Source organism: Danio aesculapii, chromosome 7 (genome assembly GCF_903798145.1).
Source record: "Danio aesculapii chromosome 7, fDanAes4.1, whole genome shotgun sequence".
Classification (NCBI taxonomy): Eukaryota; Metazoa; Chordata; class Actinopteri; order Cypriniformes; family Danionidae; genus Danio; species Danio aesculapii.
The window spans coordinates 15,943,260-15,970,822 of NC_079441.1; the positions used below are offsets into that span (position 1 = coordinate 15,943,260).

The window sequence follows — 27,563 nt, forward strand, 5'->3', positions numbered from 1 at the left end:
GACAAAGTCCAGATGAGATGCACCCTCTGGAAAACCACAGATGCTTTCCTCATTCTGTAATTGAAGTCTTGCCTTCTGTCTCTCAATCGGCACTGCACAATGTGTGGTGTGAATGCCTGTTCATAATTTCAGCATCTAAATATGGCCAAATAGAGCCCAGTGTTGTGCTCTCTTGCCATTACTGAACACCATCACATCATATTTAAGCGCAAGCACCTCACGTGATAGATTAAGGTGCTTGATCACCTGCATTTATGCAACTGTTTAAATTTTATACACATGATCTGCTGTTGCTGTAATAAATACAGCATGCACAGTCCAGGTTTGAGTTGAGGAAGTCATTGACACTGGCAGGAGAAAGCCTTCAAATTCTTTGCGGTCATGCGAGGTCAATGTCTGCTTGGCTACCCGTTTAATGCTCAGCATATCCTCCTCTTTATGTCGCGCCACCCGACAAGACCCACACTGTCCTGTTACACAAGATCAGGGCTCCCATTTAGATCACCTCCTCCCCTCTCTACCTTCTGCCCATCTTCCCCCTTTCCCTCCCTCCTGAATGGGCTCCTCTGTGCTTATCCTCAGCTGCCATCCGCCCTGTGCTTTCAGAACAAAAGAGCCTTCATTGGACCCACCGGGCCATGGTGCTCAAAGGGTTAACACTAGGTTAACGCTGTCTGGCTGGTGTCTTTGTCAAGGAGTGAAAGTGTTATCAAAAGCATACATGAGTGTGTGTGCGCATGTATGAATGATCTGTCGTACGTGTGTCTTGAGTGCTGTCTGCTTGTGCATGTGTGAGAGAGCTTGTGGCATTTTTTTTAATGCGTACTTGTGCATGGGGGGGAGGTTGTTGCTCAATGGGGGGATGGGCGCCTCAGGTTTGTTGCACAGGGTTTCCCAGTAAAGCTGGCAGGGACGCATTGGCCAAGGGGAGAGAAAGGAGGGGGCAGGGCCACCGGGGTGGCAGGAGGGGTTAATGGAAAGGGGTGTGGTCTGAAGTCCCGCCCTCTTCATTGACAGGGTTTCCTTCGGCTCCGCGCAGGGGTGGAGTCCGGTCAGATCGTCTGATAAAGTCCTGCCAAGTCTGCTCACCTCACTCGAGCATCCATTTAAGAAAGAATCTCCACCATCATCGCATATTCATGTTGAAGTCACAAGCAATGCATCAGAATGCAGTGGGTTTGAGTTGCATCATAATGGTTTACTTCCCTTATAAGTCAACAGAGCCTAATGAAGGATATTCAATTTACTTGTATCTGAATGAGTGTGAAATTGATCGCAAGCGTTACTAATAACCTTAAGTGGTGTGTAAACTGTTAAGGTTTGGTCTCTGTGTGTGCGCTAAGATGAAGCTGGTTTGCATCAGAACTAATTGAGGATATTAGCATCACTCTCTTATGTTTGGGTGTGTGTATTTTAGGGGACTTTGAAGAGGAGTCCAAGCAGCCTTCAACATCAGAACAGCAGAAACACCAGCTCAAGCACAGAGAACTGTTCCTGTCTCGACAGTTTGAGTCTCTCCCGGCCACGCATATACGGTAAACACACTCACGCCGATTAACATCTCAGGATTGGCTGACAAAATCCTAAAAGAACCAAAAGCATTTATACTGCGTTGTTTTTTTATTTTGTTTTTTTACAGGGGAAAATGCAACGTCACGCTTTTAAATGAGACTGATGTTTTAACTGGCTACCTAGAGAGAGAGGTAAGTGTCCTCCCTGAGTACAAGAGCATTTACCTTGCAGTTTTTTAAAGTGTTACAAAACTGACAAAAGCAATAGAGAAAGAAAAGCTTCTTCTTGTAGAGTGTCAGATTAACAAACGTTTTCATTCGTTGCAATTGAAAAATCAGGATTATTCCTCCAAATAGGGATTTCTTTACCTTTTCTGAAGTTAAACCATTGGTATGGAGTTGTCTGAAAACATGGTAGCTTTTTGTCGTTTAATGCAAAAACAATTCTATAAAGCAGGGTCCCCGCGGGGTCTTAATGTCCTAATATCACTAAAATATTGTCTTGTAGGCCTTAAATCATTTTAAACAGGTCTTAATTTTCCTATGTCCAAGTAAAGCTTTCCAGTTGGGCCGACATTCATCCAATCAACAATCCATCTCATGAAAATCCTCTTTATATTTCATTTTTTTTTTTAATGCAAAGAGATGCAATTTACAATAGCTGTTTGACATTTTTTACTGCAGTTTCTCTGAATGAAATTCCCTTATCAGGGAAAGAAAATTAAAAACAATTGCTCATGATAATAACAGAGCAACTTTACGTGATACATTATATTCAGAGGTAGCCAAAAACGCATTCAACAGGATTGCTCTAATAGTGTAAACTTACTGTACATCTGGATATATTTTCAACGGCCGCTGAACACCACCTGCTGTTGATTTTTAAACTTTGGTGCTGATAATCTTTTATGAAAATATTTTATAAAGTAGAATGATCTCTCTCCAGTCCTGATATGTTTAATCGTTTTCTTTTCTTTTTTATTAGTAATACAAAGTACGAAATATGTATTTAAAATTAGATTTTTGAAATATCGCTGCTTCAACTCTGAAAACCGAACTGACACAGTTTCAACTTCAATTTATTAGAACTTCTATGTGAACTGACTATTCTGTTGTGAATTGACACATTCTACATTGTAAAAGTGCTATAGAAATAAAGATGACATTATATTCAATCAATTTGGACCAGAAGCCAACAAATGTATATTTTTGATTGTCATTGTCTCCATGATAAATAAACTTTTAACAAACTTTTGTTATTAAAAACAATTATGTTAAATAAAAAGTGTGTACAACTAGAGTTTTCTTCTTTTGACACATTAAATTATGTCGCCAAGTCGGCAACCGACCAGGCCATTAAAAATATTCATTAGTGTTTAGCCCTGTGTAAGTCTAAAATTTAATTCATAATGGTCTTAAAAGTGTTTTAAAGTCTTAAATTAGATTTGATTAAACCTGCAGAAACCCTGATATTAGAAATATTTTACTTTTAAAAACATTTTTTTAGACAACTCAACACCTTTTATTTGTTCAAAATGACTAAATGTTCATCACATGGTTGTGTTTCTAACATGTTTTTTGTTCTGCAGGACTGTTTCTTCTACTCTCTGGTGTTTGACCCAGTGCAGAAAACACTGCTGGCTGACCAGGGGGAGATCAGAGTTGGGTCTAAATACCAGGCAGAGATTCCAGACAAACTGGCTGAAGGTCAGAAGATTATCATTGTCTCTATCCACTGGCCTAAAACAATTCTTTCTGATTTGGAAACCTCCATATATGTTATCGCTTTATCGGGGGAAGAACCACATGTGGTCAACTTTATTACCCATGTTTTCATGCACCTGTTTTTATATGCGTTTTGGCATATTGCTTGAAAATGCTTAATGGAAACTCTAAGATGCACATACATTTTGAAAATGCGCATTAAAAAATGATCTAAACTTTTTATCCTAAAATAAAAATGTACATAAACTATGATTGAAACACATTTACAGAATACATTACAGCATGCGCCTCAATTTATGTGATTTATTTTATTTTATTTTATTTTTTGGATTTAACAAATCATGTGATGACAAGAATAGACATGGTGAAATGGCATTAATTGACAAACATTTGAAATGCTGTTTTGGTCATTCTGAAATGCCTTAGCCAAAGTCCATCATCAGGGTATCTGCAGGGTCTTAAAAAGTCTTTCATTTTAAAAAACTAAATTTTAGGCCTTAAGTCTTAAGTTCAATGAAATATTGACTTGTAGGTCCTAAAACATTTTAACGGCTCTTAATTTTACTCTAAGTAAAGCTATTTAATCGATCTAACACGCATTCAATCACCCATCATGCACCGCGATAGAACTTTTAGCAAAACTATATTTATAACTTATATTTAGTGCTGGGCTGAGATGTATGTACACAACTAGGGTCTGCTTGTTTAGACACATTATTTAAAGTATGTGGCTAAGAAATAGCTAATTACAATTAGTTTTTTGGTGGGGCAAGTAAATTTTTTTTCTGCTAGGCCATTAAAAGAAATCCTTGGCGTTTAGCCCAATATAAGTCTGATAAAGGTCTAAAAAAAGTCTTTAAAAGTCTTTTGACTTGGTGAAACCTGCAGAAACCCTGATCATCAAAGTTGTTCGGTATTATTATTATTTCCAAGATCTGTATTGAATGTCTGTGCTGCCAAAGAGCCCTCTCACATACTCTAAAAGCCACCGCACGCTCATTGCATTTTTCTTCTGAGGGGCAAGTAATTTTTTATATAAGAAAAAGGCCCACAGTCTTTATTTTTGATATTTGGCACCAGTTTATCAGGAAGTGACCATTTTGTTTTCTTTAACTCTATTTCTTTACTTTTTTTGCTTTATTTTCAAATGTTTATGCGATATTCCTTATTTATGCGTATATTTAATTAGCAATTTGGATGGAAACAGCTATTGACATTTAAATATGGAAACATTAGCAGTCTTGCAATAACCCTCAGTAACACTCCAGGGATTTTCCAATGAGCTTTTTAAATTAATAAAGAATTAAAGAACTACCACTAATCGTGATTTACAGTAATCAGGCACCAGATGCTGAATCTATTGTAATTTCACATTATAGCTGATATTTTCAGTACACAGAAAAAGGTTAATGATGGACATTTGTTCATTAATTTTCAGCTTGGCCCCTTTATTTATCAGGGGCCACCACAGCAGAATGAACTGCCAACTTATCCAGCATACGTTTTATGCAGCGGATACTCTTTCGCTTTCCTTGGGAAACACCCATACACTCCCACATTTACACGCATGCACTACGGCCAATTTAGTTTTATTTAATTCATTTATAGTGCATGTCTTTGGACTGTGGGGGGAAACTACAGCACCGGGAGGAAACCCACTCGAACACGGGGAGAACATGCAAACTTCACATAGAAATGCCTACTGGCCCAGCTTGGGCTTGAACCAGCGACCTCCTTGCTATGAGGCGATAGTGCTTACCACCATCCCGTCCTGTATGATGGACAGTGAATGCTAAATGGAAAATCAAAAACTAATTGTAAATGCAATATTTTCCCTCTCTCAGTTGAAGCAGACAGTCGCGTTCAGGAAAAGCTCGAGACAAAGGTCTGGGACCCAAACAACCAGCTGAAGGATCCACAGATTGACCAATTCCTGGTAGTGGCACGGTGAGTATTTCTCCATTCGACTAGCCGGTTGTGCTTCTTTAAAAAGCCACTGTTCTGTAGAACGACGTTAATTCAAGTTATTTCATTTCTATTTTAGGGCTGTTGGAACATTTGCACGTGCACTAGACTGCAGCAGTTCAATCCGCCAGCCTAGTCTGCACATGAGCGCAGCGGCAGCATCTAGAGACATCACACTGGTGAGAGAATCAATCATTGCACGTTCCTTACTTATTCACTGCAACCACTATCATGCACATCTGACATTTACACTGTCCTCTCTGCTCCTAGTTCCACGCTATGGACACTCTGCAGAAGAACGGCTACGACCTCGCCAAGGCCATGTCGACGCTGGTGCCGCAGGGGGGCCCGGTGCTGTGCCGGGACGAGATGGAAGAGTGGAGTGCTTCTGAAGCCATGCTCTTCGAGGAGGCTCTGGAGAAATACGGCAAAGACTTCAATGACATTCGCCAAGACTTTGTGAGTTTGAAACACCATATTTAATCACTTCATCATTTCAGACGCTTTAAGTAAAACTCTGCTGTCGTCCTGCAGTTACCCTGGAAGTCATTAGCTAGTGTGGTCCAGTTCTACTACATGTGGAAGACTACTGATCGTTATATCCAGCAGGTGAGAACATTTGAGTGCTGTTTTTTCTGTAAAGGATAAGGGGGATTTTGAATGTTTCATCTGTATGCCTGTGAATGTTTTCTGAACACGTTTTTCAAGTTATTGTTTTTTCCCTCCAGAAAAGACTAAAGGCAGCAGAGGCGGACAGCAAGCTGAAGCAGGTGTACATCCCCACCTAGTGAGTATTTAGTGTCACTGCACTTTTAAAACCGGTTCTAAATACGTGGCAAATAGAAGTAAATATGTAATTATAAACTATAAGTGGCTTTTCTCAAAGATATGGCAAACAATTATTTATTTTTAATTAACACAAATCTCATGTAATTAAAGGGTGTATTAAAATATATATATATATATATATATATATATATATATATATATATATATATATATATATATATATATATATATATATATATATAAATAATTTTTTTTTAAATAAATAAAAAATTAAATCATCTTTTTTTTTTTGCTGCTATCAATAGTTAGAGATGAGCAAAATATTTGAATGACCTTGCAAATACACTTGTATTTAGACTTTTTATATATAAGAACTGAAAGTTCTGTTTTTGACTAGTGCAAGTTCACTAAAACCTGGTTCTAAATATTAGGATAATTTAAAAAAATTATATATATTTTTTTACTTTATTATATTTAATAATATAACTTGAAATATACTTGTTGCAATAAACAGTAGTTTAAATAGGCCTATTTTCTTTTAGGAAAGAAAAAGTAATGGATTTATAGGTGTGTATTTTAACTTCTTAGGCATCAAATATGCACTCCAAACTTTTTCTTCATTGAGACATGTTAAATTCTTTCATCATGTTTTCAAAAGAATGATCTGTTTTATCTATAATTTTCTGTAAAGCTGCTTCAACCATTACATGTTCACAGTAAATAGTTTTAAGAGACATGTTTAAGGGATATATTCAACATCCTTAATTGAGGAGAGATCTCCACTTCATCATACTTGAAGGGAAATGTGCTTTATGCAATAGCAAAGTTATATAAAGCTTAAAGCATCAGAATCGGTGCTCCGTATTGGCAGATCCCTATGATAAGGAATCGGAACCCGACATCGGCTGCAAAAATCCTGATGGGAGCATCTCTAATATTTATATTTTTACACATTTTTTTGTTTATTCCTTACCATGTATTTACTTGAATATTAAACAATGTATAATGTATATTGTATGATATTTAATGTTAAAATTGAAAACAGTTATTTAGAATTGCAATTAATATATTTTTAAAAAGTAATGTATTCCTGTGATGGCAAGAAAATACATATTTTTTTCCTTCACATGTCACATGATCATTTAGAAACAAATTCATGATGATAATAATAATTCAATACATGGATATAGTGCTTTTCTAGGCACTGAAACCACTTTAGGTTTTTTTGAAAGTGAATCAACCATCTTCAAATGATCTGTGGTCCTTAATATCTTTGTGCAACTTGTGATATGCCTTAGTTAGGAAAATTAACCGAAATTAGCATCCCTAACACTGTCAACTATTAGTTAAATGTTAACCGGTCAGATTAACATAACATTTTTATTTAAAAAAATTAATTGACGTGTCTATTTTGTGTGACACACATGAAATATTGCTTTTTAAAGTAATGATTTATTTTAACATGTGAACAACAGCATACAGAGCATATCAACAACAGAACATCTTCACGCTCATGCAGTGTTTCCAACAGCATAGAAATACAGAATAAACTAAACAAAAAGAATAAAATAAATAGTCCTGCCCTAGATATTTTTCATTTAAATGACAAATTTAGATTATAAAACAAAAACACTGACTGAATCCTTTTTAATAAACATGGGTTGTTTTTTACAATCAAATGTTTTTTTTTTCTCCATCAAATAAAAATAGCAGACTCAAATCGATCGCTCCTCGGAAAATATGCATTTAATTAATGCCCCGCTATAATTCTTATATCACATATCCTCTGTCAACATTTTAATAGAAGTCATTACTTTAAAGGTTACGTCTTGAGCATCTGATTTTACCTCAGAGCTTCTGTGCTTTCATTTCCCTTTTCACTTGCGGTTCGTGTGCACTCTTTGCGAGACAAACAAGGCACATATGTTGACTTTTTTTTTTTTTTTAAGAGAAGGCTACATATAGTATACATATATTTTTAAATATAGTATTGCATTAATTTGCATACATATTAATAGCTATGTAAACTATATAACATGCTAAAATCAAGTACCGGTAGTTAAGTTATGTAGGCTATTTTTTTTTTTAAATAGATCTTTTATAAGAACTTTTAACAACAATATTTTAAATGGAAAAAATGTTAGTTTGTTGGCCAGCTTGTTTGCAAAGCAGTGGACATTTCAGAAAGTTTGCGGCTTGTTTCTTCACTTGTGCAAAGACACCAAGGTGTTTATGATGCAGATCCAGGAGAGAGGCCATCAGCACTGGTTTGGCATCAACTCGTCTATGTCAAACTGTGACCATCAATGTCTTTATTTTCACTCCTTTCATTTTGCTTATTTGGCAAAATACGTCTGTAGTTGCACTTGTTACTGCTCGGCGGGTTAACAAATACATCTTGCACATTTATGCAGCAAAACTAAAAAAAAAAAACTAAATGAAAAAAAAAAAGATTTCTTTTTTTTTATTATTATTATTTTTTTTTATACCGTTTAACTGATACCATTAATTGGTTAAAAATGCATCCTTTTGGTTAACAGTTAATCAATTAATGCGAGCATCTCTACTTTGTGTATTTTATACTTGCGATTAACTTTCGGCAGTGGGTTCTCTTGAAAATCTCAAATGGTTTGTACATTTCTATCTTCTGTTTACCAATCAAAATGTTCATCCCTCCTTCAGCACCAAACCCAACCCCAACCAGATCACTGCACCTGGAAATAAACCTGGCATGAACGGTTCCACCGGCTACCAGAAAGGCCTCAGTTGTGAAAGCTGCCACAGTGAGTCAACTCGCCACTGCAAACATCCACAAAGAGTATTTGGATACAAGCCGAATAATTCCTGTGTGCTTTAATGTTTGCGTTATCATGACCTGTTGTTCTTGCAGCTGCCCAGTCTCAGCAGTGGTATGCATGGGGTCCTCCTAACATGCAGTGTCGACTATGTTCATCCTGTTGGATTTACTGGAAGAAATACGGTGGTCTGAAGACTCCAACTCAACTAGAGGGCGCCACAAGAGCCAGCTCAGTATGTCAACACACACGTCTTAAATTTTAAAAATATATACCGCCAGAAAATGAGCATATTATAAAATGACCGTCATATCTGTCCAATAGGAAGCAGCTCCACGTGGTCACATGACCCGCCAGGAGGTGCAAGGAATGTCCCCGTTTACCAGCAGTGCAGGACGTGCTAAACTTCTGGCCAAAAACAGGCAGACCTTCATCCTGCAGACCACCAAACTCACTCGAATTGCCCGTCGTGTGTGCCAGGACATCCTGCAGTCCCGTCGAGCAGCCCGTCGCCCGTATGCTTCCATTAACGCCAATGCTGTCAAAGCAGAGTGTGAGTCTTTTTATAGGTTTTCTAAATAAGTTAAATACAGTTTTATACAGTTGCATGAAGCTGTGTCTGACTGCCTCTTTATTTATTTATTTTTTTTCTTTTAGGTATGATAAGACTTCCCAAAGCAGCAAAGAGTGGTGTGAAAAACCGGCCTATTCCTCGACCGTCCCTCATCAATATAGTTAAAGATTTGGGTATGGCTTCAGCATTAAATCAAAATAGAGACACGCGTACATCTTATCAAATTAGCTCACTTTTAAAGCCTGAAGTATACAGTCAGTGGTTTTTTATGTAAATGAAAGTGTCTGCATACAATGTGCATTGGCAGCATGTATGCATGTACTTTGTCTACTAGGTCTCAACACTGAACCAGACCACTCTTTTGACTGGTTGAATAGAAATCGATAAGATGAATCAAAACAACAAGAATTATTACAGATCTTATTTAAAGGCTGTGTCCGAAAGCTCTTAAATGCTGCCTTTGGATACAGCATTCAAAGGCAGGAAGGCATTAAGGCAGGGGGTTTCCAAACTTTTCAGCTTGTGATCCCAAAAATAACTGTTCCAGTGACCCCGCGACCCCCACTATCTCTGGAGGTGGTCATAAACATACAAACAGTGCACACACCAATAGGAAATATATTAACAAGCTTATTGACAAGAAAAAAAGTGCAACAGTCTAACAACCATATCATTTTTTTATAGTCATTATTCATTTGTTTCGCTTAATATTAACCTCACTTAATGAGAATGCTGGGCAGAATGTTTACAGTACTAGACTATTCTTGTTTTAGTGTCTATGTTCAGTCGTGGGCTTTATTATTAATGTATGTGAGTGCCGTAAAGGTGTCAAAGTTTAACATTGTGCTGTAAAATCAACCTGCTGCAACTAACACTTTTGCGGTGTCATTAATCTAGCATGATAACCCCAGGGGTGGCAATTTAATGGTGAAAGAATTGAAAGGCTGATGGGTTTTTTGCATGTTGTTTTTATGTAACTTAAATACGATTGTTATATTCTGTATCTTATGGATAAAATTTTTATAGTTTAATAACATATATGATATTTTTGGAAAATAATAATGCAAGTGTCGGCATACAATGTGCATTGGCAGCAGGTATTGCATATACTTTGTCTACTAGGTCTCAACCAGACCACTCTTTTGACTGTTAGAATAGAAATAGATCAAAACAAGAAGAATTATTACAGATTTTATTTAAAGGCTGTGTCCGAAAGCTCTTAAATGTCGCCTTAAGATACAGCATTCAAAGGCATGTCCAATTCCAAATTCTTGCTTTACTTCCTGAATCAAGAGTTAATGAATTTTCAATTTTATCCGGTTATCCTGAACATTCCATTTCTGACAGTTGAGCTAAAATAAGAAAATAAAATAAAGGTAACATTTTGAGGCACCACTTGGGTGTTTATTTGATTCTGAAATCACATAATACTGAAGTAAGTGCGATATTTGAAATTGAATTTGCATCACAACCTTTAGAAAAGTGTTCAGATGTGCTAAATTTGCACCATTTGTCGTTATCACATGATGACCTGCGTCAGTTGCTTTGCTTTTCCCCTGTGGACTTCTAGGATAATAAAGTGTCTATAGCAGGGGTGTCCAAACTTGGTCCTTGAAGGCCAGTGTCCTGGAGAGTTTAGCTCCAACCCTAATCAAACACACCTGAACCAGCTAATCAAGCTCTTACTAGATACACTAGAAACTTCCTGGCTGGTGTGTTGAAGCAAGTTGGAGCTAAACTCAGCAGGACAGCGGCCCTCCAGGAACGGGTTTGGACACCCCTGGTCTATAGGATGCACACTTCGGAATCTTCAGAATACTGCTATGTTCACATACTGTTTTCACATACTATGTACTGTATGCAGTTTCAGACACAACCTCAAGGCCTCTTTATACACAGCAAAAGCAGCACAGAGAGCAAACCTGAAGTGGCATACATTTTTTAAAAATTGTATTAGCACAAAACGTTTAATGCAGCATTTCATCTTAACACTGAATCCCCAGCAGACACTGATCCGCCTTAAATTGTCAGTGTAAAGATGACTTTAGTCTTCTGTTTTGGTAAGATTTTTGGCAGTCGCTTTAATATAACTGAAGCTTTGAAATAACTGAAATAGTTCTGTGTAGAGATACAGAATGCACCCTTTTCACAAGTCATCTCTCATTAGATCAGCATCTTAAATCCTTAAAGTTTTTAATATTTAGAAAAAAAATTACAAGCATATGAACATTTATATCTATTCATCCATGTATTACATCATATTTGCATCAAATGACAAAAAAAGGAATTACCGCTTATGCATATTGGTGTTTCTAACGCAGTGTCTATGGGCTGGACAGTAAATTTAATGTTGTTCTCTGTTCTGGCTGCCATACAATTTTCTTTCCTTTTTTGTGAAAGTCTTGATAAGACTATTGTTGCGTTTTTCTTTTATTAAACAAATAGGATTGTAAAAAGTGTTGTCGTACTCTCCCATTCACTGCGCTCAAAGTTTACCCAACCACTTTTGTTTCCCAGAAAATAATTGTTCATCTGCCAATCAGAATCAAGCATTGAGCAGCTCTATATTAACATTTTTGGCACTTCTAACTTGCCCATGTGAGTTGAGGGAAGACGCCACGGCAAAGGAATTGCTCTCTACACACAATAGATAAAAAAGAAAAAAAGTGATAAAAAGAAAAAAAACACACACCAGAAAGGATGAATTTTTCTACTGTAAATATAAGTGATCATTTCGTCAACGAATATGAGGGCGAATAATGTTTGTGGAAGTAATTTAAGTCACCTTTATTACTATAGTGCTTTTACAATGGAGATTGTCAAAGCAGGTTCACATAGAAGATCATAGTAAATTTGAAACCGTGTCAGTTCAGTTTAGCTCAGTTCAATAATCACTACTGAGAGTCCAAACACTGAAGAGCAAATCTATCGATGCACAGTAGTAGCCTGACTGAAAACTCTGATTGCAAGCACTCTGATATGCTTAACTAGGAACATTTGGCACTAAAAGACAAGACAAAAATGAAGTTAAAAAGATAAAAACTGAACGACGTCCTGTTTTTTGAGATAATCTGCTGCATCGTTTCTGTTTTGTCAAGTTGTTTTTGACAATTACCAATTAACCAATTAACACTGGTGTGAATGTAATGAACAGCACAATTGCAACTGTGCTGTAATGTGTATACACACACACACACACACACACACACACACAAAAATAACCACAAATATACTACCAAAAGTGAATTAGTATGGCTCAGGAAGACTGATCATTTGATTTAGATAATTTTTATTTATTTTTTTATTTTACACAATTATATTCAGAGTAATTTGTACTTTATTTATTTATTTATTTATTTATTTATTTATTTTCAGCCATTCAAGCTCCTTTGAAGCTCAAAGCCCCTCGAGGTGCTCCAACACCAATCAACCGTAACCAGGTTAACCAGCCTCGCAGCGCATCTGCCCTGCTGGGCAAAAGGCCCTTTGACAATGTGAGTATCCCATACAAATGTACATTAACCTTTCCCTAAGGTAGAAAAAGTATCGTACATCAATCTAAGCACTCTCATTGGCCACAGGCTGGAAGTCATTTGCTCTCCACCAATGGAAGACCGTTTGCAATGGGAATGAGAGCAGCCAACCAGTCCGTCATCAAGAGGCAGAAAGTCAGTCAAGGCGATGCTCCCAATCCTGTGGTGTTTGTGGCTACGAAAGACACCAGGTATGCGTTTCAGGGTGTGTTCACATTTGATTACTTTCATTCAGTTAATGTGTTCTGATGCTGTTAAGGGCCGTTCACACAGAATGCGTCTCTCCTTTCCAACTTGCTACTTTTCTATTGCTTTCCAATGTAAAGGCGCTTGACGGACGTGTTTGACCGTTAAGTTCGTGTCTTGCGTTGTTTGACAGCGTTTTTTTTTTACTTTCACAAGCAGCGCAGCTCATCATTATGTGCTCTAAATGTAGTGGACCAATCAGAAGAGCTCAGAGCTCGCAACCATTGCAAGCTTTTGTTTATAATTGAAAATTGGCATGGCAACTGTTTTATTTACCATTATTTACCAAGTGCTTGTTGTGGCTTTGTCCAGAATATCCTGAGTTATATGATGTATCTTCAAGTGCTTATCATAACATCGTTTTTCTATTTCTAATGTGTCCATTATTGTCATTATTACATCACGTTCACAAAATCACGTCACGTGGACCTCACGCTATGCTACTTTTTTTTTTTATCCCATTCTTGAGTGCCGCGTCAAGCGTTTTTAAAAGCAAAGATGCATTCGGTGTGAATGAGCCCTTAGATTGAAATATAAATGCAACATGGACTAAAAAATCTATATTAACAGGTCTCCAGGTATGAGCCTAAAAAGGAGAGAATGCTCAAGCATACCTGTTTTGTGTGTATCGTTGCATGATAATAAAATTAATTTCTTCGGATTTATTAGGTATGGGTATAAGTAAAATGATTATATATAACTTTGGTCACACTTAACAATAAGGTTTCATTAGTTAAAGTTAGTTATTGTGTTTACTGACATGAAGAAAGAATGATCAAAACTTGTACAGAAGTTATTGCTTATGCATTATTAAAATACAAATTCATGCTTGTTAACATTAGTTAATGCACTGTGAGTTAACATGAACTATCAACAAATGAGCTTATCTTTAACGACTAAGATTATTCATTCATCCATTTTCTTTTCGGCTTAGTTCCTTTATTAATCAGTAGTCACCACAGGGGAATGAACCGCCAGCTCATCCAGCTTATGCTAATAATGAACTAATACAACCTTAATGTAAAGCGTGACCATAGCTGTAAGATTTACAATTTAAAAAAATTCTAAGTTAAAAATTTTTTTAATCCAAAAAGTTATTTATCAGTGAATAAAGGTCAGAATAACAAATATATTTATTTGTTGTTATTTCAAAATCAGCTTTATTTTCAAGTAAAACATTGGTATGTTTAAGTCTAAAATTAATGGTGCAGTAGGTGATCTGCCTAAATGTTAACCGGTTAGCATATCATCTTTCAAATACAATCACTCCTCTGCCGTCTAAAGCCACGCCTCCTGAAATCATGAATGCGCATATTAAAGATGACCAAGACCCACTAGATCATGTTATTTGCCAGTTAGAAAACTTTATAGTACTTTATAATACTGCAACTCTGAAAATGTGCTAGATCTAATACAGTTTTTCGTTCAGTTATGTAGTTTGCAAGCAAAACTTGTCATCAGTCTCACTCTCTCACCAGCCTTGTCCTAAAGCGACTACTGTAAGCTGGTGATTGGCCGGTGTGCTGCAGGAATTACATTTATTACTAAGCCATACTTGCATGCTATTTCACAGCGAATACTCAAGATAGAATTGTAAACAATATAGGGAGCGCGTCACAGGTTGTCATTGTTCAAAAATGAACCAATGTGAATATAAAACCAAATTCAGCTCAGTAAAGCAGGTTAGGCGGAATAGCACTATTTACTGATGTTTTGTTCTTAAATCAAATAAAAATCTACATTATCGATGCTGTAAAAAGTCCTGTATGAAACTGAAAATAGTCACATCAATTGTTCGCCAGGAGATTTCAGTTGCTGAACAACACTTCTGTGCATATAACCCATTCAAAAACAAAAAAAAATCTACATCAGCTTTGCGTAACTAAAATAGTTTTAAAACAAAACATTACCTGGCTAAAAGGAACACTTCAGCCATGGTGTCATCCTGCCTGAATGCACATCGGTGGATCTGCGTAAACGGGTGCACAGTTGTTCAAATCCACATTTGCTGAAAGACAGTTTGGGCTACTTATCAGAATTATGGGAATTATCCGCCCGACAGTATTTAATTGGATGAACATTTTTTTAATCTTATGCCTTACCCAGAATATAAAAATACATATAAATACATGTAAATCATTTACTTTAAGTGAAGTTTATTTATAAACTAATTTCGAGAGGATCACGTACTTATGATTGCTTGCAGCTGATCCCGCATTATCCAATTTATTATTCACCAATCAGACGATTCCTAAGCCACTATAAAAACCCTAAGTTCCATAAAACAGGCATCTTTGCTTTGAAGAATCCCCCTCCCACCCCTACTCCTCCCCCTTTCCTAGATGGGTGGCACGGTGGCCCAGTGGTTAGCACTGTTGCCTCACAGCAAGAACATCACTGGTTCTAGTTCTTAACAAGCCAGCTGTCGTTTCTATACAGTTTACACGTTCTCCCCGTGCTCACGTGGGTTTCCCCCAGATGTTTTCCTCCCACTGTCCAAAAACATGCAACTTAAGTTAACCGACCAATCCAAATCAGCACCATAGACGTGCTCCTAGTAAGTAGTTATCTCCTAAGAGCAATCGCTATCTGTTCATTAGCTACTACAGCAGGAGAGTTCTCGAGATCTACCTGAGCTCAAACTCCCCTCTCGCCTTGCAAACGGGAGGGAGCCCAGGGCTCGAGGATCTGATGAGCTTAGGGCTCTCTCCTGGGACAGCATGCCAAACACGCTTTATTATCAATCATCATCTAAGTGTGAACTCTTGAAGAGACTTTCAACCAGCACAACAAAAAATGTTTCTGAAGACAATCACCTACTGCACCTTTAATATAAACATGCATGAACAGATGGACTCTTTTTGGTTATCTTACGCAAACAAAATGAAAACAAATTACCAAAACATTTTATCCTAAATTTTTAAAAATCATGGATAAGATAAAAAAAAAAAAACTATTGATCAAAGTATTTGTGTGTTAATGTATTTTAGTTGCTTTGATAAGTGTTCCTGAATTCCTGGTGCTGAAAGACTTTCTTTTGTATTCTTTAGATTCAAAGTGTGAATGCTAGGTGTGAACTAAATTCATACTTTTTTTTCGTTCTTGGTCTGACCAAAAGAACGTAACTACAAGTGTATACATGTCTTCAGAAACACATCTTTTCTACATGTCTGATTATCCACGAGACTAACTTCAGACTTTGCGCTTTTTGCAGAGCCCTAAGAAAACACCTCACTCAGGCCGAGATGAGGCGGGCTGCCAGAAAACCACACCTCCCAGTCAAAATCAAACTTCCCCTGCCACCCCGGCCACTTCCCGTACCCATCATACCCTCCAGCATCAGCGAACCCATCGTGTTGGAGGACTGAGCGACGCTCCAGTAGACCACATCCGTTGCCAGAGCATGTTTAAAACCTGCCATCATCAGCTGATCTTCCCTCCGGACCCTCATACTCTTACACCAGCATAAACCAGACTCCATCGCCTTTTTACTCCCAGTGTTAGCATTCAAGGGTTCGTTCCCTGCTGTGTGTGTGTGTGTGTGTGTGTGTGTCCCTTTCTTTTCTTTTTTAAATCGCAAATCATTTTTAACTGTGTACTGCAAATTATGTTCATTCTAAGATGGTGTAAAAGCACACTTTCTTTTCCTTTCCTCCCGTTCTGTCGTCATTTGTATAATATTAACAGGATTTTTCAAGAGTTTGATTCATGTGTGTGTGTGCGTTTGTATGGAAAGTGGGATTTAAATGTGCCAGGGGGAGAACGTGGTCTTTTTACTGTCATTTCTTTGGTCGTTTGTGTTAAAGATCACCCTTTTTCATGCTATTTAGGCTAATAAATAATCGCTGCTCCTTTTACTCAGCCATTACTTGTTGGTTCTAGGCCAGGGGTGTCCAAATTTGGTCCTGGAGGGCTGGTGTCCTGCAGATTTTAGCTCCAACTTTCTTCAACACACTTGCAAGGATGTTTCAAAAAAGCCTCAAACTCAATTCATGGAGGGCTGCATCTCTGCAGAGTTTTGCTCCAACCCTAATCAAACAAAGCTGATCCAACTAATGAAGGTGTTCATGACTCTTTTGAACACCTTGATTATTTGGATCAGCTGTGTTTGATGGGCAAAACTGCAGAGATGCAGCCCTCCAGGAATCAAGTTTGAGACCTGAAGCCTAGTAAGAGCTTGATTAGCTGACCCTGGTGTGTCTGATTGCGGTTGGAACTAAACTTTGCAGGACACCGGCCCTCCAAAACTGAGTTTGGACACCCCGGTTGTAGTCTTTCAGGCCCAGGTGAATTGTGGGAAGATGACATCATGGCAAAGGAGTTGCTCACTACACACAACAGATCTTGCAGTAATGTTTGAGGCAGTTTTTCAGACACAATGTTGTTGATTTTTTTTTTTGGTGAATCCAAGCAGTGTAGAAACTCCTGTCAGTGATATCTGAAGGTCTTGTAGGATTCTAGCTAAAAGCCGTCTTAGGAGGATGATTTTGGAAGGCTTCTGCTTTTAAAGTGTTCATGAATGTAGGTTTGAGGTGGTACTCCTGTAGAAGGGTTGGATGTGGCCATCGATTTTTCAATTGAGCCTTTGTTTTCTCCGTAAGTGACGTCATGAACAAAGCCATAACAGTTTGTTTTCCACTTCAGCTTTTATTTTCATCTTGACGCACTCGCATTTGTCTTCTAAAGGTCTCGTGGGCTACTGAGAAGCTTATTAGCAGTTGTAGATAACGAGAGGGAAAACACTCGAGTAATAACTCCACTATAGGCTGATATTGATGTATAATTTCCCCGTGAACTGGATCCAGTGAGAAATGGAAAAATAGTTTTTGAATTTTCCTAGTCATGGCTCAACTATAGGCTGATACTGATGTGTATTTCTGCCTTTTAATTCAGCCTCTTTCTTTTTTCCTCCTCTCTCTCTCCTTATGCTGAACCATTGGGCTTTTTTGACTGATTTATTTTTTCCTGGCTTGTTGAGATTAGTCAACACAAAATGTCATTGTAAATCGTTTCCCCCGATTCGGGGTTTTGTAATGTTTCTTAAACAAATGGAGCGTGCACTGCACACTAAAGACACAAATAAATGTTAACTTGTCCCCTTTTAAGTGTCACCGGTTTTTTATGAAGGGGGTTTGGGTGACCCCACCGTGTTTTGGCAAAACTTGAAATAAAAAAAATGATAATATTACAAAATCTGGGTTAACATTGATCTCCTTTAAGAGTTGGGGGAGGGAAGACTGGTGGATTTTAGGGGTGTGAAGGATTTCAGTTTTGTATATCGATGAGAAATTTCAACTCACAGCTCAGTTTTTTTTAATATTCCAGTGTCTGTGTATCCTTTAATGTATCTTGTGATAAGAAAATAAAGATTTTTTTTTTGTTTGTGGTCCTAAGCTGACAATTTTTCATCCTTTTTTAAAAGCAGTTGTACTATTTCATGAAGGGAGATACTGTATTTATAGATTTAATGTAAGTTTGGCAATAAATAAATCATGTGACAACTGAAAATGTGTTAAATTAAAGTCTTAAAGGGATAGTTCACCCAAAAAAGGAAAGGAAATTATTTCTTTTTTTTGATGAACTATCCCTTTAAGACAATACCCCATCACATACTATCTTTGGACATGTATATGTTGTTTGTTTAAAAATATTCATTCATTCATTTTCTTTTCAGCTCAGTCCCTTTATTAATCAGGGGTCACCACAGCAGAATGAACCACCAACTTATCCAGCACATGTTTTATGTTCTACTGATTTTAGATTAGATTAGATTCAGCTTTATTGTCATTACACATGTACAAGGCAAAGAAATGCAGTTTAGGTTAACATGCACATGTCCATAGACACTATGGGATGGGGTATTGTCTTAAAGGGATAGTTCATCAAAAAATATAAGTTTACTTATTCATAAATGGCTCCAAACTAAACCTTTATGAGTTAATTCTGTGGAACAAAGAAATATAATCCGGTAACCACTGAAAAATAATACAGTGGAAGTCAATGTTTCCAACATTCTTCAAAATATCTTTGGTGGGTAAGTTATAAAGTGCAATTATAGAAAACTGGTGATATTTACAGATGGATGTACTATGAACATTTTATACAGGATCTATTAGCTATGAGATTTACAATAGACGATTCGACTATTAATAATCAGAGGTACGCAGATAGATATGAACATGATTATTAATGTATATGTACAATGGGTATGTGCAATTCAAGATGAGTTAGTGCAATGTTGAACACAAAAGAAGATATTTTAAAGAATGTTGGAAACATTGGCTTCCACTGTATTATTTTTCAGTGGTTATCAGTTCATATTATTTTGTTTCACAGAATAATATGATTACCAGATTAGTATGATTAATTAATAGGATTGCCATTACCAGATTAGTAAAATTATATTTTTTGATGAACTATCCCTTTAAGACAATACCCCATCCCATACTGTCTGTGGACATGTATATGTTGTTTGTTTAAAAATATTCATTCATTCATTTTCTTTTCAGCTCAGTCCCTTTATTAATCAGGGGTCACCACAGCGGAATGAACCGCCAACTTATCCAGCATGTTTTATGTTCTCTTGATTTTAGATTAGATTAGATTCAGATTTATTGTTATTTTGTCATTACACATGTACAAGGCAAAGAAATGCAATTTAGGTCTAACCGGGAGTGCAACAGCAGCAAGTGCAGGATACAGGTGTAAAGTATGGTGATATTTACAGATGGATGTACTATGAACATTTAATACAGGAGCTATTAGCTGTGAACAGAGATTTACAATAGATGAATCTACTGTATCTGTACAGGTTGCTATTAATAGTCAGTAGGTTGCAGATAGATATGAACATAATTACTAATTTATATGTACATTCAAGATGAAATAGTGCAACCTAGTGCGATGTTGAACACCAAAGAAGATATTTTGAAGAATGTTGGAAATATTGACGTTCATTGTATTTATTTTTCACTGGTTATCTGTTTATATTATTTTGTTTCACAGAATAAAATCGTAAAGGTTTAGTTTGGAGCCACTTATAGGTAAGTTTACTTATATTTTTTGATGAACTATCCCTTTAGGACAATACCCCATCCTATACTGTCTATGGACGTGTTTATCTTGTTTGTTTAAACATATATTTTGCCTAATATTCTTAGGAAAATGCATTAAAGTAACACTGAAAGAAGTTTTTTTTTCTCTATTAACTTTATCTTAGGTCAGACAATAAAATATACATAATATTGATACATAAAGAGATATATACGCAGGGATGGGCAGTATTTACTTGTATTTTAAATACAAAATAGTATTTTGAAATTCGTATTTTATGGGGTTTATGGAAATGTGTTAATATTTTGTATCAAAATACCTCAGTGTCTTGTATTTTAAAATACTGTAAAATACTTTGTAAGAAGTCTACATGATGGCATCCTAAAAATGCGGCCTCTGATTGGTGCTTTCTCTGCTATTTGCCTAAGCTTGAGATCACAACAGAAAATTGGCTAATATTGAAGAAGGTGGCCAATGCTTGGAGTATGGATGGAAATTATGCAACACACATAAAGAAAATAGCAGACAAATGGCATGGGTATATTTGGAGCAAGTCAACAATCATTAAAAATGGCGTACTGCACAATGCTAAGACCAGAAATCTTTAATGGCAGGATAGTGTACAATTCATCAGCATCTTTGCTTAAGAAATGAGATGGAATAAAATATTTGTCCAATAACAGGAATGTGGAGCCTACAGCACATAATCATTCTCAGTCTCAGTGCTGCAGGTGGAAATGCAGAGGAGCTTTAGAAAAATAAAACACCAAAAGACTGGGTACTGGTGTTCACGAAGAGGGTAAACTGAGACTTCCAGTTAAAGAAGAACTGAAAAAACTCTTGGGAGAATGAGCAAACTGCACAAATAATAATTGTCTTAGGTGGATTGCTAATAAGACAAACAACATACAAATAAGTCCTACAGTGGCAATATCTACAATACCAACACGATCTCACAGCAATTCGTAACTTTTTGATTTAGTGGCTAATTCGTATGAATTCGTACGATCTAATTTGCGCTATTTAGTACGATTTTCTCATCCCCCAATGACGGTTGGGTTTAGGGGTGGGGTTAGGTGTCACGCCTCCTTTTAAAATCGTACAATTTCGTATGATTGAACTTGTACGAATTCGTATGAATTAGCCACTAAACTGACAAAACGTAAAATACTGTCTGCGCTAGTGGTTAGTGCGTCGACACATGCACTCCAGTGCTCACGTTGACCCGAGTTCGATTCCAGCCTTGTGGTCCTATGCTGATCCTTCCCCTCTCTCTGCTCCCCACACTTTTCTGTCAATACTCTCTACTGTCCTATCAATTAAAGGTGAAAACCCTGAAAAAACTTTTCTCACGTTTTTCTCGTGAGATCAGGCTGATAATACTTCATTGGCTGTTTCAAATGCCAGTAGCTGATCTGCAGATGCAGTGTACAGTTTATGAAGAGGAAAAATGTGTCTAAAGATGTCAAAGTGACACAATACAGTATATTAAAGACAAATATATAATAATATTCCAGTCTATACAGACTGGTCATAAACTCCAGATTCCCGTTACACCGCAGCAGCAGGATTTATATAGTTTTTTGTAAAAACTAATAACTGATAACATTTTTTAGAGACATCATGTGTCATGTTGCCCATTGAAGAGTACATTAACAAAAAACATGATGTATGCAACTTTTCACAAATGTTTTTATATTGAGTATTGAAGATTTCAATCGCAAAAATCGAAATTTAATAAAATATTAAATAACCTCTTCATATATCACCCTTTTTAACAAATAAGACTGTAAAGAGATGGTGTCAATTTTACTGGCCACCCAATGGATGGAAACACAATAAAGAGATATACTATGATCCAACTGATGCCAACTGATCCAACTGATCCAAATGCTTGAGATCACAACAGAAAATTGGCTAATATTGAAGAAGGTGGCCAATGCTTGGAGTATGGATGGAAATTATGCAACACACATAAAGAAAATAGCAGACAAATGGCATGGGTATATTTGGAAGCAAGTCAACAATCATTAAAAATGGCGTACTGCACAATGCTAAGACCAGAAATCTTTAATGGCATTATAGTGTACAATTCATCAGCATCTTTGCTTAAGAAATGAGATGGAATAAAATGTTTGTCCAATAACAGGAATGTGGAGCCTACAGCACATAATCATTCTCAGTCTCAGTGCTGCAGGTGGAAATGCAGAGGAGCTTTAGAAAAATACAGATGGTGTCAATTTTACTGGCCACCCAATGGATGGAAGCACAATAAAGAGATATACTATGATCCAACTGAAGAACAGGACTTTTTGTATGAAATTCGTACAAAATTTCAACTAAAATCAAAGAGAAACAAAGGTTTATGAATACCTCCTCATGTGCAGGAGTAGAGGTGAATGAGGTAGCAGAGAAGCTGACTTAAACTTGCACAGAGTAACGCTGTTGCTGTCAAACACTGTTTACTAGGTCAGTTTAGTGGTAAAGGGATTGATCCAATAGGCCAATTGATGGAAGGGTTTGAGAATAAATGCCATGCTCCCTTGTAAAAGTATTTTGTAGGATTTTTAAAATACAAAAATACAGTATTTTATTTTGATACTTGTGGCTGCTGTATTTTGTAGGTTATTTTGATACATGTACAACTGAAGTATTTGGTATTTGATTATAAAATACATTTCAATGTATTTTTGCCCATCCCTGTATTTACCCACTAATATAATTCACCAAACAAGAAATTATCAGGTAAACATTGTAACATACACTAAATAAGTATATAAGCAATAAGGTAAAATACCACATATATACACACATAAGATAACATAAAAATAAGAGTAATAAGAAAAACAAACAAAAGAATAAATAAATCAATTATACAAAGAAGCAAAAAGAAAAAAAAGCAGTTAAGATATGCAGTTGAAGTCAGAATTATTAACCCCCCTTTGATTTTCTTTTCTTTTTTAAATATTTCCTAAATAATGTTTAACAGAGCAAGGAAATTTTCACAGTATGTCTGATAATATTTTTTCTTCTGGAGAAAGTCTTATTTGTTTTATTTCAGCTAGAATAAAAGCAGTTTTCAATTTTTTAAAACACATTTTATGGTCTTAAAATTATTAGCCCCTTTAAGCTGTATATTTTTTGATAGTCTACAGAACAAACCATCTTTATACAATAACTTAAGGCCTAATTACCCTGACCTGCATAGTTAACCTAATTAACCCAGTTAAGCCTTTAAATGTCACTTTAAGCTGTATAGAAGTGTCATGAAAAATATCTAATCAAATATTATGTACTGTCATCATGACAAAGATAAAATAAATCAGTTATTAGAAATGAGTTATTAAAACTATTATGTTTAGAAATGTGTTGATAAAATCTGCTCTCTGTTAAACAGAAATTGGTGGAAAAATAAACAGGGGGGGCTAATAATTCTGACTTCAACTGTAGGTGTCTCCTTAATTTTTTTTAGAAAAGGGCTCCAGACTTTCTGCAACTGTTCTGGCTTTTGTTTTATTGCGAACCGAGTCTTTTCCATTCTAAGAGCATGTAAGAAATCAAAAACCCATTGACAAAAAGAAGGGGAGCCAGTAAAGTTGCAAAATATTTATATACTTTTGCTTGTTCAAACTACTTATTTAAAATAAGCTGAATCAACACAATTCTTGAGATTTCATTGGGACAACTTAATTTTTTATGTTCAATCCACATAAATTTGCTAAAAGTGTTAAGTTAACTTAATCGATTTGTGTTGGGACAGCATGAATGAATTGTGTGGAACCCTGCATCTTTTACAGTGTACACTATAGGCCTGCAATGAATTTGATTCAACATATTCAGCAGGATTCCAAACAGTGCTCTTAAGGGGTGTGGGTATATTGATAATGAAAAAACAGCAGAAAAACACCTGAAGACTTTCCCCCCAAAATCAGACCGTTTCAAACAAGACCAGAAAGTAACAGTGTGGCTGAAAGATTAGTCTTTAATTGATGTAGTGTATTTTATTGAGCATCGTTAAAAAATCTCTCTCTATGGATCATTTTGAGGGATGTAAACAAAAACAATGGTCCCAATGTATTTCCTGTTTTACAGTTTTTAAATTTCTATAGCTTCCGAGAATCCAACAAGAGCCACAGATAAATAATGCTATGATAGCTATTTTAACATGAAGTTATGGTTGAATTACCTCTTGTTACAGTTATGAAATAGTTTGATAACAAGCAGGAAATGTTCATGGGCCAATGGCATTACCACATTGAAATGGTCTATATATATATATATATATATATATATATATATATATATATATATATATATATATATATATATATGTATATATATAGTCAACATATATCCAGTATATTTGAAATATATATCAAGATTTGGTTATTTATTACTTTTAAAATCAGTGCAGTGGCATCATTTTAGATGAGAATGGCCTGTTGTTATTGTGTAAGGTCACAGTAAATCTAAATCCTCATCTCAAGCCTCCCAATAAGCAAAATACAAAGCCTGGGATCTCCACTTCACAGACACACGCACAACCGGAGGTGTGACGCAGTAATTGATACAGGATGGGGCTGTGTGTATATTCTCAGCTCGCCCTTTGAAGTCGCCTAACAAGCTACTTGCCAAATGTTTATTCCAGGGGAATGGGCAAGAAAAGCGGCGATCTCCAAATTTGATCAAATTGAAAACGCCCACCACAGACGCTTCAGACGGGCTCCAAATTAGATTGGCGGTCACCTGTGTTGAAATGATTGGGTGGTTCGCAGGTTGACGCGTCACAGCTGATTCGTGTTTTAAAGGGAACGCGGGAATGGACGCTGCTCGCTTTAAAATAGCAGCTCGAGCGGTTGTAGGTACGTGGGACTTGCCAGGTACAAGGTGTAGTCCGCGGCTTTCATCTAGGATTGGGCAAAGGAGCCAAGCGTGTTAACAACTCCCTCCACTGTTTGTGGGGGACGCTTTTGAACGATTAATATTCTGTTTCTTTAGATTTGTGGAGCAGTCTGAAACGCAGTATGTTTGAGGTAAGTTTTTCGTTTGTTGTTTCATTTGAAGTATGTTTTTAATTTTATGTCAGGTCATCTTTGAGACATTTACTAAACGGATGAAATAATAGCAGATCTGAGCTATGATCTGTAGTTGGGTTTAAGTTAAAAGTAGCAGTTTAAGAAGGTAGTTAAAACTGAACCCTTTTAAAAGTGCTTACTTTGGTCTATGCAATGTTAAATAACAGGGATTAGGTCTGTAGAGTTAGCCTAACCCTTTATTTAAAAACAAAATCCCTGAAGACCCATTTAGGCGACCACTCTTTGTAGATCTTATAGCCTACTATAGAATTTTTTTTTTTGTTTTTTTTTCATAAATTCCTTTAAGCATTGAAATTTGTGGCAATTGTTGGCTACAACTTGATTTCTTAACCCAAACAAGGTTTGGAAAGCTGGACAAAATGTATCAATGAAATCTTTCCCCATAGCAAGTGTTCTCAATTGTTTTCCAGTATCTAGTTCCTAAAGGCTTATTTGACCCCAAATAAATTCTACCACTTCACTTAAGACCTATTTCAACTTCTTCTGTTGATCAAAATATGTTTTCTATTCGGATAGCTGGTACCCGTTGGCTTCCATATTTATTTATTTATTTATTTATTTATTTATTTTTTTTTTTTTTCAACTGGCATTATTGAAAATCTCAAACTCATTGGTTTAAAAGCATGAGGAAGAATAAATTGGTAACATTTTAACATCAGGTGAGCCATTACCTTCCACGAAATTGTACTTGTGCATTCAATGGTTAGCTTTATTATTATTATTATTATTATTATTATTATTATTATTATTATTATTTTAATTTATTTTTTAAATCCTAAAATGCAGTTTTTCTTTCCAGACCAGTCAAGATGACCTGTTCCTGTTCCCCACTGAAGGCCAGAATGAGGCGTTCTTCCCTGAGGAGGGTTTAGGGGGTGGTGGTCTATCTCTAGCTGAGGCCTTGCTTCCCCTGGTGGAGTCTCCCTCTCCCCCGATGACCCCTTGGCTCTGCTCCACCCGCTACAAGACGGAACTGTGCAGCCGTTATGCGGAGACGGGTACCTGCAAGTACGCCGAACGCTGCCAGTTTGCCCATGGCCTCCATGATCTCCACGTGCCCTCCCATCACCCCAAGTACAAAACTGAGCTGTGTCGTACCTACCACACTGCCGGCTACTGCGTTTACGGCACACGCTGTCTGTTTGTGCACAACCTTAAAGAGCAGAGGCCTGTCCGCCCTCGCCGCAGAAACGTACCATGCCGTACCTTCCGTGCATTTGGGGTTTGCCCATTTGGCACCAGATGCCACTTTCTCCATGTTGAGGGAGGCTCTGAATCGGATGGTGCTGAGGAAGAGCGAACCTGGCAACCTCCGTCACAATCCCAAGAGTGGAAGCCTCGTGGTGCCCTCTGCCGCACCTTCAGTTCTTTCGGCTTCTGCCTCTATGGCACCCGCTGTCGGTTCCAGCATGGGCTTCCCAATACCATCAAAGGTCTCAATGCCAACCAAACAACCTGGCCTCAGCAGATGACCAACGGAGGGTCTCTTTCACCCATCTCTGACACGTGCACTTCACCATCTCCACCTTCTTCGTCTCCTCCATCTGCATTGGCGTCTCCCGTGTATCCTGACAGCTCTGGTCCCATCACCCCTCCGTCAGTGGAAGCTGTGGCCAATAATGCGTTCACCTTCAGCAGTCAGCATCTGAATGACCTGCTGCTCCCTCTGGCCCTTCGGCTCCAGCAGCTGGAGAAAGCTGCCAGTGCTGGACCTCAAGATGTCCTGGATAAACCACTGCTGTAGTGAAGCCTGGCATTGATGATCGTTGGAGATGATTTTTAACTGTGACTGTACTGTGCTGAATTCCTATTTAACTGTTTTATTAGTAATGGTGTACAGTATGTTTTAAATTTTTGCCTTTTGAGACCAATTCTCAAATGCTTTTTTTTATTTTTTATTTTATGTCTGTCTTGTACTTCTGAGGCCACTTATTTTGACAGACTGCATGAAGCCCCTTAAGTGTGTGAACTGATTTAATTTCTACTGTTTTGTACATATGAAGGATTTGATTTATGAATGTTTCTAACTTATGGATTTTTGAACTTAATGACCCTTAAATTATTTTAGAAACATCAACATCCTTGGATTTTAATAAAACCCCTTAAAATGATTTTCGGATTCTTTTAATTTGTCAAATGGGGAACTAAAGTGCTTGTCCTTTAGGTTTTTCAGAGGAATTCATGCAAACAGGTTTATTAGTCACCCTGCATTTAACTGTAGTACTCTATTCAATTAAAGCAGGGCCCATGTGGAAGTGACTGTTGCTTTTTTTTTT

General features: G+C 36.9%; 2 protein-coding genes across 3 annotated transcripts in view; both read left to right on the top strand.

The window, feature by feature from the left end:
* The window catches only part of mta2 (metastasis associated 1 family, member 2), a 38,467-nt gene extending 19,936 nt beyond the window's left edge, over positions 1-18,531 (top strand). The window contains exons 4-18 of one of the 2 annotated variants that reach the window (XM_056461118.1): positions 1,418-1,535; positions 1,640-1,703; positions 3,101-3,218; positions 5,081-5,183; positions 5,281-5,380; positions 5,472-5,660; positions 5,736-5,810; positions 5,930-5,988; positions 8,673-8,773; positions 8,881-9,020; positions 9,110-9,338; positions 9,443-9,532; positions 12,735-12,853; positions 12,941-13,097; positions 16,353-16,446. In XM_056461118.1, coding sequence (XP_056317093.1) covers positions 1,418-1,535; positions 1,640-1,703; positions 3,101-3,218; positions 5,081-5,183; positions 5,281-5,380; positions 5,472-5,660; positions 5,736-5,810; positions 5,930-5,988; positions 8,673-8,773; positions 8,881-9,020; positions 9,110-9,338; positions 9,443-9,532; positions 12,735-12,853; positions 12,941-13,097; positions 16,353-16,360 — 1,670 coding nt within the window. In that variant the 3' untranslated portion in view covers positions 16,361-16,446. Of the gene's footprint in view, positions 1-1,417; positions 1,536-1,639; positions 1,704-3,100; positions 3,219-5,080; positions 5,184-5,280; positions 5,381-5,471; positions 5,661-5,735; positions 5,811-5,929; positions 5,989-8,672; positions 8,774-8,880; positions 9,021-9,109; positions 9,339-9,442; positions 9,533-12,734; positions 12,854-12,940; positions 13,098-16,352 lie in introns of both variants that reach the window. The other variant, XM_056461117.1, reaches the window with a different exon arrangement.
* A 6,446-nt stretch (positions 18,532-24,977) lies between these two features.
* cth1 (cysteine three histidine 1) lies at positions 24,978-27,334 on the top strand. Its single transcript, XM_056462743.1, has 2 exons — positions 24,978-25,224; positions 26,087-27,334. Exons 1-2 carry the CDS (start codon positions 25,216-25,218, stop codon positions 27,029-27,031), a joined length of 954 nt encoding a protein of 317 aa, XP_056318718.1. The 5' UTR covers positions 24,978-25,215; the 3' UTR covers positions 27,032-27,334.
* The last annotated feature ends 229 nt before the right edge of the window (positions 27,335-27,563 follow it).